The sequence below is a fragment of the Myxine glutinosa genome, chromosome 5 (assembly GCF_964187855.1).
Source record: "Myxine glutinosa chromosome 5, kmMyxGlut1.1, whole genome shotgun sequence".
Classification (NCBI taxonomy): domain Eukaryota; kingdom Metazoa; phylum Chordata; class Myxini; order Myxiniformes; family Myxinidae; genus Myxine; species Myxine glutinosa.
The window spans coordinates 31,529,732-31,542,239 of NC_136265.1; the positions used below are offsets into that span (position 1 = coordinate 31,529,732).

General features: G+C 42.7%; 2 protein-coding genes across 3 annotated transcripts in view; one reads left to right on the forward strand and one right to left on the reverse strand.

Annotated features, from left to right (window-relative positions):
* LOC144892235 (uncharacterized) overlaps positions 1 to 12,508 on the reverse strand; it is a 36,549-nt gene that overhangs the window by 10,412 nt on the left and 13,629 nt on the right. Inside the window, exon 6 of the mRNA XM_078777827.1 lies at positions 3,881 to 5,350. Coding sequence (XP_078633953.1) covers positions 3,881 to 5,350 — 1,470 coding nt within the window. The remainder of the gene's footprint in view (positions 1 to 3,880; positions 5,351 to 12,508) is intronic.
* LOC144892236 (uncharacterized) lies at positions 6,454 to 11,870 on the forward strand. Of its 2 annotated transcripts, none has more exons than XR_013623451.1 (2): positions 6,454 to 10,681; positions 11,116 to 11,870. XR_013623451.1 is itself a non-coding variant. In XM_078777829.1 (2 exons), the coding sequence occupies exons 1-2, from the start codon at positions 10,591 to 10,593 to the stop codon at positions 11,475 to 11,477; spliced, it is 453 nt and encodes a 150-aa protein (XP_078633955.1). In that variant the 5' UTR covers positions 10,476 to 10,590; the 3' UTR covers positions 11,478 to 11,613. The 2 variants fall into 2 exon arrangements, 1 of the variants encoding a protein (XP_078633955.1); XM_078777829.1 differs by having other exon boundaries at positions 10,476 to 10,681; positions 11,116 to 11,613.

The following is a 12,508-nucleotide window of genomic DNA, read 5'->3' on the forward strand; positions in this document are numbered from 1 at the left end:
GCTCCTCACTCTAACCCCTAGCTCCTCACTCTCCAACCCCTAGCTCCTCACTCTCCAACCCCTAGCTCCTCACTTTCCAACCACTAGCTCCTCACTCTCCAACCCCTAACTCCTCTGCAACCCCTCGCTCCTCTCCAACCCTCATCATTGTTGCAGCAGCATCCTGTGCGAGTCTGTGATCACGTTCGTCGAGGGTCTCGTTCTTTTTCTTGCTGCATCCTGTTCAAGTCTGCATTGACGTTCGTCGATGGACTCGTTCACCCATCTCATTCGTTTTCTTGCTGCATCCTGTTCAAGTCTGCGTTCTTCATCGACCGTCTCATTTATTTTGGAAATGGAAGTTTCCACGCAACGCATGAATTGTCACGATCCTCAAGAGGGTGTGTCATAATCATCAAATGACAAATGGCAAGTAAATTACATTGTGAAAATTAAAGATTTCAAATAAACCTATTTAAAGTGTATGCGCACATAACTAATAAAAAAAAACGAAGAAATATCTCTCGGTAATTTCCTGAAACATATTTTACTTCTGGATAATAATGTTGAATGAAATAAGAACGGAGAAATATATGTCGTTTTTGTGACGACTGTCACCAAAAGTAAAAGTAATATATCTTAACGGAAAAGAAAAAGAGAATTTTTTATATATGTCGACATTTTCCCCGACTGTTATTTTCGGTAGTGTATTTTCGTCTATCATCGTGGCGTGATTTAAAAAAATATATCTCTGCATTTTCCCGTGTGTGCGTGAATGTTCTCAATTATTTCTGACACCGAGTCTAAAACCATCGATAAAAATTAAATCAGATGGTGAATTCGAGATAAAATCGTGAGGGTGACTCAATGAATGGGCTTTATTTTACAGGCCTTTGAGAAATCATTTCGTTCTATAAACGGAAACTTTCATGGGATTCTCTTCCCGTTTTTTTTCAACCGAGTCTAAAACTATGTTAGCGACTGTTAAAAATGAAATGATATATCGAATTAGAGTTGAAATAAACCTGTGTGAGAGAGAAAGACAGCACGGGCCTAACTAAACCATTCGAGTTAATAAAATGGTGGATATTTGTTCATATGAAGCCTCTCCAAGAATGGATGGAGCTACTCTGTAAACGGAGTAAGCCACACCCCCGGACAGACAGATAGACAGATTCACCGTAGCCTATTATAACAAAGATGATGTCATCGCTCACGTGGTCTGGCAACAATATTGGATCAAAGAAAAAAAAAGTTCAAAAACAGAAGAGTTGGCTCACACCAAGTTGATGCGCAGGGTAAGTATTCTAAGAATACCATCTAGTTGAGTAAAGTAATGGATCATTGATGATGATTGGACTGGCATCCCAGAAGCTGTAAAGTTCAAATGATGCTGGATGTAGCCCTGTGAATCCGCTTCACAATTGCAACGTCCCCATTGGATTGTAGGTTTAAAAAGAAAAAGAAGAACAAGCTGGCTCTTTATCGATCTCCAGGGGTGTCATAAGTTATCTGCCCCACCTGTTCTAGTTTGGAGTACTTGTGACGCATGTCCACTCACCATGGTTGACTCTTTTCCCCCTCCCTTGTTACACGTCATTGTGAATGACGATGGGTCCTCCTCTTCCCTCATAGTTATGATTTCAGAAATCCTTCATTTTTCATTTTGACAGCCCATTGACTCATTTTGTGTGGCTTATTAAACACAAGTAATTTTCGGATGATAAAAACAAAAGAATGATTGACAAAAATTTTTTGTCACATCCCACACTCATCAATTACCTTGTTCTTTAAAACGAATGGATGTTTTTTTTAATGCCTCCACCGAGGAAGTCGACGGAGGCATCATGTTTTCAGGTTGTCCGTCCGGCCGTCCGTCTGTCTGTGATAGGTTTTTGTTGCTGCGATAACTTGAAAACAGCTGAATGGATTTCAATCAAACATGGTACAGGTATGGATAATGATGTAACGATTAACTGATTACATTTTGTGGTCAAAAGGTCAAAGGTCAGATGTCATGTCAAGTAAAAATGCGATAACTTGAGAACAGCTGAATGGATTTCAATCAAACTTTTTACAGGTAATATAATGATTGTTACGGATTCGTCACTTCCGTCTTTGTGGTTTTCATCCACTGAAAGCATTTTTAGTTCCATGTACTATTATTGTTATAGTTTGAGTGAAATGGAGATAACTGTCTTCAAAGGTAAAAACTAGTGTTTTAAAAGAAAAACGAAATGGATCGGGAGAAACCGGAAGAAGAAGAGGAGACTGAAGCGGGGCAAGTGAGGTCGAGAGAGAAAGGCCGATCTGCTTTGAGGTATTGAGCAGACGCTGGCGAACGTTGGTCACGAGCGAATATTGGTTTCCCCGGGAAAGGGCTTCCTGTGACAGAGTCGATATCGCTGTGGCAGATAAACCTGCGTGACGGGTTTTGCGGTTGATTCCAAAAGTGAATCGTTGTTAGAGAGCAGGTACGCCTCCATTACGGGCCCGTCCGCCATTTCACCTCGCTCCAGCCATTTCACCGCGCCCCAGCCGTTAGCCTGGTTCGCGTGTGTGTCATGGATTTCGTTTGGGGAATTCGTGGTTTTCCGCTTGGGGAGCCGCTGCTTGTTCATATCAGCGTCATTGTCTGGTGAACCAAAGGTGTGAATTCCCAGTCGCCTTTTGGGTGAACTTTTGCCTGACCGACGTTGGCCCGACACCCACCCAGCGGCTCTTCAGCAGCGTCGACTGTCAGCCGACCTGGGTTCTGGTCTCAATACGACCCTTTTCTTGTGATCACCGGAGCGTGGATCGACTTTGGCCTGGTGCCGGGACAGTGACTTTGGGGGTGTTACATTTCGCTCACGTGGAGCACCGTGAGTTATTGAGTTAAGAAACTGGTGGTACCATCATAGGAATTATATGGTATTTTGTTGTTATATTGTACTTGTGCAAGATGTTATTATTGTGTGATCTTCATACAATACTTGGTTTTGGGTATCAACTGATTGGTGTGGTTTCACCATTGGTCATTGGCACACATAATAGCACATCTTTCTGCCGTGACTCCTTTCGGGGCTCGGAGGTACACCGTGACATGGGTTTGGGGAGGAGCACGTAACAATGACGTAAAAATGAAGCGATTAGATTTTGGGGTGAAGAGGTCAAAGGTCAGATGTCATGTCAGGTAAAAATGCAATAACTTGAGAACAGCTGAATGGATTTCAATCAAACTTGGTACAGGTATTATAATGATGTAAAAATGAAGCGATTAGATTTTGGGGTGAAGAGGTCAAAGGTCAGATGTCATGTCAGGTAAAAATGCATTAACTTGAGAACAGCTGAATGGATTTCAATCAAACTTGGTACAGGTATTATAATGATGTAAAAATGTGGGCGGAGTCATATCAGTCGACGTTCTGACGTCATCGAGTGTTGTTCCAGTTCGTTTTATTTCTAAAGAGTCTTTTGACAAGCAAAGCAATTCAATGTTTTCTCACTGGCATTACAATCTACTCCTTATTCTGAGAAGAGGAAGAAGTGAAAGTATTTTTACAAACAGAACGATCGAATGTTTTCTTGTGCGCGTGAATCACTCCGTGCATGTTCACGTGAAGTGACGAAGTCGTGAAATTCTTTTTACACACAATGCAATTGAGTTTCTTCTCACCGACACTAAGTTCATTTAAATTTTGGTATGAACTTGATGAGGTCTTTTTACAAATACAGCATTTGAAAGTCTTCACTCCGGCATTGATCATCTCGTGATTCTTCAGGAAAGATGACTTTGAGAAGGTGCTTTTACAAACGGAGCAATCTAAAGTCTTATCGTCAGTGGGAATCATTTCATCTACATTCAGATGAGACACATTTGAGGCCTTTTTATCAAAGGAGCAATTGAAAGTCTTCTCACCTGTGTGAACCACCTCATCTTTCTTCAGGTCACATGAACTTGAGAAGGTCTTTTCACAAATGGAGGAATCAAACATATTTTTGCTCATGTGATCAATCTTATGGTTCTGCAGGTGAAATGAACTCGAGAAGACCTTTTCACAAACATAGCAATGGAATGTCTTTGCGCCAGTGCAACCCGTGTTGTGCTTTTGCAGAGAAGATGAACACGAGAAGGGCCTTTTACAAATGGAGCAAATGAAAGTCTCCTCGTCAGTGGGAATAGTATTATCTCCATTCAGCAAAGACACAATTGAGGCCTTCTTATAAATGTAGCTATTTAAAGTCTTCTCACCAGTACGATTCACCTCATCTTCTTCCGGGTGAGACGAACTTGAGAAGTCATTTTTACAAATGGAGACTTCAAAAAGGTTCCCACTCGTGTGAGTCGCTTTATGCTTCTGCAGGTAAGATAAAGTTGAGAAGCCCTTTTTACAAATACAGCAACGGATTGCCTTTTTGCCAGAGCAAATTACCTCGTGCTTCTGCAGGTAAGATGAAGTTGCGAAGTCCTTGTTACAAAAAGTGCAAGTTAATTTCTTTTCGCCGCTGCAGATTACTTCATGCTGCTGCATGTAGGATGAACTGGAGAAGGTCTTTTTACAAAAAGAACAACCGAACGTCTTTCCACGCGAGCAAATTTTGATATGCTGCTGCATGGAAGATGAACTAGAGAAGGCCTCGTGACAAAAAGAACAACTGAATGTCTTTCTAGCACTGCAAATACTCTCGTGCTTCTGCTGGCAATATGAACTCGAGTAGATCTTCTTACAAAAAGAACAACTGAACGACTTTATGCCACTGCACGTCTCCACATGCTTCTGTAGGTACGACGGACAGGAGAAGGTCTCACGACAAAAAGAGCAATTGAACGTCTTTCTACCAGTGCAAACCATCTCGTGCTTCCGCAGGTAAGACGAGGTCGAGAATTTTTGGTTACAAATCGAGCACCGAAAAGAGTTTTCTTCCGAATGAATCTTCTGGTGAGTCTTCAAATAATATGGCGTGCAGAAGGTCTTGTCACAAACAGAGCATTTGTTCGACACTTCACCAGAGTGACTCTTCTGGTGCGCTTTCAGATATGTTGAACTTAAAAAGGTCTTTTGGCAAACCGAGCACTTGTACGACGTCTTGCCTGCATGAGCAATCTTATGCATGTCGAGTTGCGATGAATGTGCAAAAACCTTCTTGCAAACACGACACTTGTGACGTTTCACATCTCCGTGAACCACCTCATGGGCCGTTAGCTGAGAATAATGTGGGAACACCTTTTTACAAACATGGCACTTGAACTGACTCTTTCGACCAGGATGGTGGTTGGAATTGTTTGCTTCATTTGAATTTTGAAGGCTGCCCTTGCTCCTCGTGTTGTATGTCGAAATAAGGTTGTTGTTAGAAGCCGACCACTCTTCAACATGGTTCTCTCGTTCTTCTGTAATGATAATTAATAATAAAAGATTTTTAGTGCACACACCAATTGTTCTTTTCTTCCACATTTCATCAGCAACCATCAATATATTTCCATTGACAACAACACATTGTGTGCATTAGAAACTGCAGAGCGGAATGAAATTTACATATAAATTCTCCCACAAACATATAGACTGCCAGGTGTTCCAATTTTTCATTTCATTTCGTGACCTGAAAATCGGGTGGGCATCAAATTGGCATGATAATATAGAAAAAATTAAGAAATAATGTTCATGACTTTTCACAAGTCAGATTCTGGTACGTTAGTCTGTAATATAATGTTGAAATTTATAATTTTATTTCCAAAATCTCCGTTTAGCCTCGAACGCATTTCAATGTATTGACCAATGAGGATCGCGCTTATTCGCGCTACGAACGATGTCTGGGCGTCCGGCTGCGAGTAAACAAAATGGCGGCCTCCAGTAGCAGCTACGGTGACGAGGGTGGGAGCGAGAAACGCTGTTATATGTGCATTTCTCCGGCCAAAAGATCAAGTTTAATACCTTTTAGTGATATAACATGGCCACGATATTTGCAATTTGTTCTTACGTGGCAGAATTTAGAAGGTGATCAAGCTGAAATTGCGAGAAATTTCGTGAAGAACCACGCTGACGAATTCGGCGAACGTGGCAACAGTATGGTAACAATACCTGCTATAGCTATACCGCATGATGCAGCGTTTCATCAAGTGTGTTATTCACGATTTACCGATAAACAACGAGTGAGCAGGGTGCAAAGCAGCATGAAAAAGAGAGAAGAAAATGCAGCCAATACTGGTAGGTTGAATAACTTGAATAATAAATCATGACAATGCTTCAAAACTTAGTTTGATTTTTTTTTTTGTGAGGTATATGTAAAATGATTTTGTGTGTAGTCGAACGATTTTGAATTGAAGGAACTGTCCAATATTTATGCAAGGAGGTAGGGCCGAGGTGAAACAAATAAATTTTTAAAAGGAAGTCTGAGGAAGGGGTGGGGGGGGGGGGGGAGGGAATCTAGTCGGGCTAACCATGACTTGAGGTCTAGACATTTTAAACTCACATAATTTTAATTGTTTTCTTTTATGTGTATTTATTGCAGCTTCAACATGCAATGACATCAACGTCAACATTGACAAGGTGCATAAAGGCCCACAACCAGTCAAGAAACGTGCTCTACGCTCCAGCTTAGGCAAGCCCAAATGTTCAGCCAGATCCCAATATGTGTTGCCTAATATATGCATCCTTTGTCAGAAAGAGAGAACAATCAATACAGGCAAAAGGGGACGAAGAAAAGAGCCTCTAACAAGGTGCTCAACAATTGAGGCACCAAGACTGCAGCAAGCCGCTAAAGACAACAACAATACAAACCTGCTGCTTCAAATTCAAGACCGCGATTGTGTTGCGATAGAGGTAAAATACCATGGTCGCTGCTACAAGGAGTATACCCGGTATTTAGGCAAGCTAGCAACAACACTTAATGCAGAGCAACAAGGAGACTCCAACTACTCAGAAGCATACACATTATTTGGTGCAACAGTCAAGGATCTTATAATAGACAACAAGGAAATCTACAGACTGAAACGACTTAATGACATGTTCATGAAACAAATCAAAGCAACACACGGAATAGAATCAAACTACAAAAGTGGCTTTCTCAAGACAAGAGTGATGAAAATATTTCCACAACTATGCTTTCTAACCCCGTATATGCGCTGCCAAGGACACCTTGTGTATGTTAATGACATCTCCACTGAAGTGCTGGTTGAAGAAAAGAAAGTGTTGCAAGAAACCATGCATGGTTCAGGTGATGACACAACAGAGACAGAACAAACATCCGACTCTGAACCAACCCCACCAAAGCAACCTGGGTATACTGAGAATAACCTTAGAGAACACTACTTCACTGCGCTACAATTGAGAAATGCAATAGATGAGATCAAGCCAAATATGCCATGGCCCCCAACCTCTGAGCACCCGACAACAAATGCCGCAGAAGCAATTGTACCTGCCTGTCTCTATAACTTTATTGCATGGATGGTGGGAGTGTCAGACGAACCTGATTCTGATGAGTTTGTAAAGATAGAATCTACAATACATAGAAGAATTCTCACAATTGCACAGGACATCATATACCTCCAATCAAAGGGAAGGAAACAGATGCCCAAACATTTGTCACTTGCAATGACAGTACGTCATCTCTCAGGTTCAGCCCAATTAATCAGCCTACTGAACGGGTTTGGTTACTGCGTCTCAAACTCTGTCGTCTTAAATCATGACACTGCACTGGCTAACCAAGAACTACATCGTGGAGAGGATGCTCTTCCATCAATCATTCAGGCGGGCAAGCATGTCACACTCGTATGGGACAATAATGACTTCGGGGAGGAGACATTGTCTGGGCGTGGAACAACGCACAATACCAATGGGATTATAATACAGCGACCAAGTCAATCCCATGAAGTAGTACAACCAGCACCAGTCACTACAGTTAAGAGGACGCGGGAGAGATCGATGCAGCCACCTGCAGTGAACCTTGCCACATATTATGGAGGGAAAAAAGAAGGACCCGCTCCATTCGCAACCAGCGTTCCATTGGATCGAGCAACGTACTTCCCATTACTCCAGCACCCTAAGACAATAGACCTAGCATACCACATCACCAAGTACAACATTGACGGGACTCTGCCATCTTGGACAGGATTCAACCAACTGCTGTCTTGTGTTGAAGTTCCACCAAAGAGCGTGATAGGGTATCTCCCTGTCATTGATGCCACTCCGACTGAAATGAATACGGTACTAACAATACTGCAGAGAAGTGTTCAGATCGCCGACAAGTTACAGTTGGAAGCAGTCGTCATTGTCGTTGACCAAGCCATCTATTGCAAGGCACAGCTCATTAGATGGAAGAATGCACAGTTCATGAAGAGACTGGTAATTCGACTTGGGGCATTCCACACTGCAATGTCCTTTCTTGGCTGTATTGGAAAGAGATTTCGAGATGGTGGTCTCCAAGACATCCTGGTTGAGTCAGAGATTGTTGCAGTGGGGTCTGTGAATGGAGTGTTCAGCGGCAAGCATTACAACAGGGCAGTTCGAGCCCATAAGCTGATGTCAGACGCGATGCAGCAGATGCTCCTGGATGCATATTTTGAATCTATTCCAGAACATGAGGCGGGTAGAGTGAAGGAACTTTTGTAAAACTTAGCTGAAGCTTTCCCACATCCAAACTACCATGTCATTCTCAACAGCGACAAGTTCAAAGACTTCAAAACCTCCTTTGACAAATTCTTAGAAGCAAGTGACACCAAACCAACATTTCGCTTCTGGAGTTCATACATTGAGCCTGTGGAGCTTCTCTTGCTATTCATTAGAGGGACACGAGAAGCCAACTGGGATGTTCGCCTCGCCAGCATACGATGTATGCTTCCATGGATATTTGCCTATGATTACATTAATTATAGCAGATACCTTCCAGTATACTGGCTGGAAATGTCAGATGTTCAGCAGACCCATCCCGCCATTCATCAGAAATTTATGGAGGGTGAATTCGCTACCCAGAGAAGCGACAAAGCTTTTGCCCAAATCGCCTGCGACCAGACCATTGAGCAGACAGCAAACAGGGATTCCAAGACCAAGGGGGGCATGACCGGTTTCACTACCAGCAAGGGGACAGTTAACCGATGGATTTGGTCACACCACGCGAGGGGGTCAATTGCACGGGAATGCGAGGTTATGGCAGGGAAGTCCAGATATGAAGAGCACAGCTCAACATGCTCCGATCTACTACAAAGTCGCATGCTACGTGACAAAGCTGATGTTGACAAAATAATCGAGATGACAAACAGCATGATTAATCCATTTGAATATGATGGAGAGGACTTGGTTCATGTTACATCCGGTGTGGTGGCTACGAGAGAAGTTCAGGAAGATCTGAACACAGCATATGAAAGAGGAGAAACAGAGTTCACCACCCTATGTAAAGAACGACTTCAGACGGAGACAGTCGACCTGTTTGGCTCAATGAAGAAACTGAAACTTAAGACATTCACCAACATGTCTAAGGCTGTGAAAAAGAAAATTCGTGGAAAGGATGTGTCTTTGAAGGCTGACAGAAATCTCTTAGCAAGGCTTGTTGTCATCGGGCAGTTCCGGAAAATTGATCTTCAAGAGTTAATGTCCTATTCTCTTGGCCCACTACCTCTTCCTTTGGCAAGTGTGCAAGGCTGCCTCGTCAAGACCAACAAAGCCAACCTACTTCATGCACTTGAAAGTCAGGCAGAGAAACCTGTGGTTGATATTCCAGTAGGAGGCATGTATGTAATGGATGGTATGGCAATGATACAGAAATTGAATATCAACAAACTCACCGGGGAAAGGACATTTCTCAATCTGGCCCACGAAATACTGAAGCGCCTTGTCAAGGGAGCAGAGGGCAACAAGTCCAGTGAGATCCATTTCGTAACCGATACTTATCGAAAGGTATCGATTAAGAACGCCGAGCGAGAGAAAAGAGCAGCCAGAGGGTCTCAAGTGATGCGAATATATGGCCAGTCCCTTCCTCAACAATGGAAGAAGTTCCTCTCCAACGGTGACAACAAGGAGTCGCTAATCGAATACTTGTTTGAGACGTGGAGTAAGGTCAAGACAGCATACCTCAGAGGAATTACAGTGTTCTTGGCACATGGAACCAAATGCCATATCTTCACAGGAAGCAGCACTCCAGATCAGGTAGTTGAAGTGAAAGAAGAGCCATCACTAAATTCGACGCATGAAGAGGCGGACACACGGATGTTCCTCCATGCCGCGCATGCAGCACACACAAGCAATGACGTCATCATCGTTAGTCCGGATACAGATGTGTTCATAATCGGCATAGCCTTAGTACCCCAAATCTCTGCACATCTATATTTCCACACAGGAAAGGGAGTCAACCTTAGGACAATTGACTTGATAGCAATCTACGATAGCATTGGGGATGATGTCAGCCAAGCTTTGATAGGCCTACACTGTTTTACTGGCTGTGATAGTGTAAGTGCCTTCTATGGCAAAGGCAAAAAGAAGGCCTTAAACATCATACTAAAGAATCCAGAGCTGTGCGATGCCTTGAAGGACCTTGGAGAACGGTTTGACATACATCCAGACATGATGGAAGCACTGGACATTTGTCTGCAAGTTATATGGACAGCACAATATCACTACTGTGAATGAGGCCAGGTACAACATGTTTCGTCTTGCTAGAACGTCTGAGATCACAATGCCTCCCAACCAAGATGCCCTGAGACAGCACATCAAGAGAACCAATTACCAAGCTGGTAAGTTAATTGGTTGTTTCTTTGAATATTGAACGTCACCTGTAATTTATGTTTGGACAGGAGTACTAGTATATGGTGCAGCATGTGTTAATGAAGATGATTATTTGGAAAGTTTATTGAATTGAAAACAAAATATTGAATGTCACAACAATGCTTTGTAAATGTTCAAAATTAACAGGTCTATTTGAAAGAGTAATTGAAGTAACTATCTGTACAGTTGAGTGGTTAAGATAACATGACATGTAGATGATCCAGAGATTTTTTTGCTCCACACTTAGTCAGAGCAGGATGTTTTGGATTTCGCATGTTTCTCTACACAGAATTTCCCAATAATATGATTGTACTGCTATTAGTGTTAATGATATACCTCTGATGTTGTTTTGGAAATATGTATATCTCCATTCTTAATGTTATTGATCACTTCAATATTTCAGGAATTTACAAGAGGAGCCTGCAGCCCATCCCTGACATTCCCGACCCTGATGGCTATGGATGGATGATGGAAGAGGAACTTGCCATAGACTGGATGACACTTCCACCTGCACCAGACAGCGTGATGGAGCTTGCTAACTGCACTGGAAGCTGCAAGAAGACACGATGCAGCAACGAAACTACATGCACTTGCCTACAGAATAACATTCCGTGCACAGATTTGTGCAAGTGCGGCAGGAACGACTGCTCAAACATAACTGGCCATGTTGACTTTGATGATAAGAATGATGATAAAGACTCCAGATCTGAAGATGAGGAAGACTCTGATGCTGAAGAGGATGAAATAACTGCACTATTTGTATGATGTTTTGGACAAGTTTCAACATGACCAAGCCGAAGAGACAAATTGTGGCTATAGTTCAGCCCATCTCGAGTTTATCATGACGTCAATGCGCACTGGTTCGCTTGTACGCCGCGTAATTGTCTTTGATGGGTTAAAATATCACCCCTTACACACTTATTGGACCTATTAACAGTTTCAAAATAGCATTGGTAAACCACCATGGATCGTAGTAGCAACACCAATCACAAATATTGTACAAAGATTTTAAATTATGCAGGTTTTAAGGTCCAAAAACATGACTTTCTGATAAATGCATCACAGCATGTTATTTTACCAAGTCGTTAAAACAACATTTTTACTACTTTTGTGGGTCTGAATTAATAAATATTGCTGCCAAGACCAATGTGAACATGACATCATATAGTTTGTGTTGTTTTTTTACTGTGTAAATGGGTATTTCAAATGTAACATACAATTGGTGTATACTGGTGTTTTGGGGCAGCGGTTCTCGGTAACGTACCACGATATCGCTTGTGAAAAAAAACAAGATGTTTTGGAGGTCATAAGGCTTCATCCCACACCCTTCTTGCCAAATCCCTAGGTTCAGGTCATGAAATCAAAAAAATAAATAGATATCCACCCTATGGCCCTGTGTCTAATATATCAATCATAAACTTTTTGAGATTCCATGATATGAAAATGTGGACGAAAGCAAACCCCTATCTGGGCTGGGGAGGCAAACCTCTATCTGGGCTGGGGAGGCAAACCCCTATCTGGGCTGGGGAGGCAAACCCCTATCTGGGCTGGGGAGGCGAACCCCTATTTGGGCTGGGGGAGGCAAACCCCTATCTGAGCTGGGGAGGCAAACCCCTATCTGGGCTGGGGAGGCAAACCCCTATCTGGGCTGGGCAGGGAAACCCCTGTCTGGGCTGGGGAGGCAAACCCTGTCAAGTCCGCGACCGATGAAGACCAGCCTTGGACAGATAGCCGGTCGGTCTAGCCGAAAATTAGTGGAAATGTTTGGCGTGCGGGGGACAAAGGGGAACGGGGTG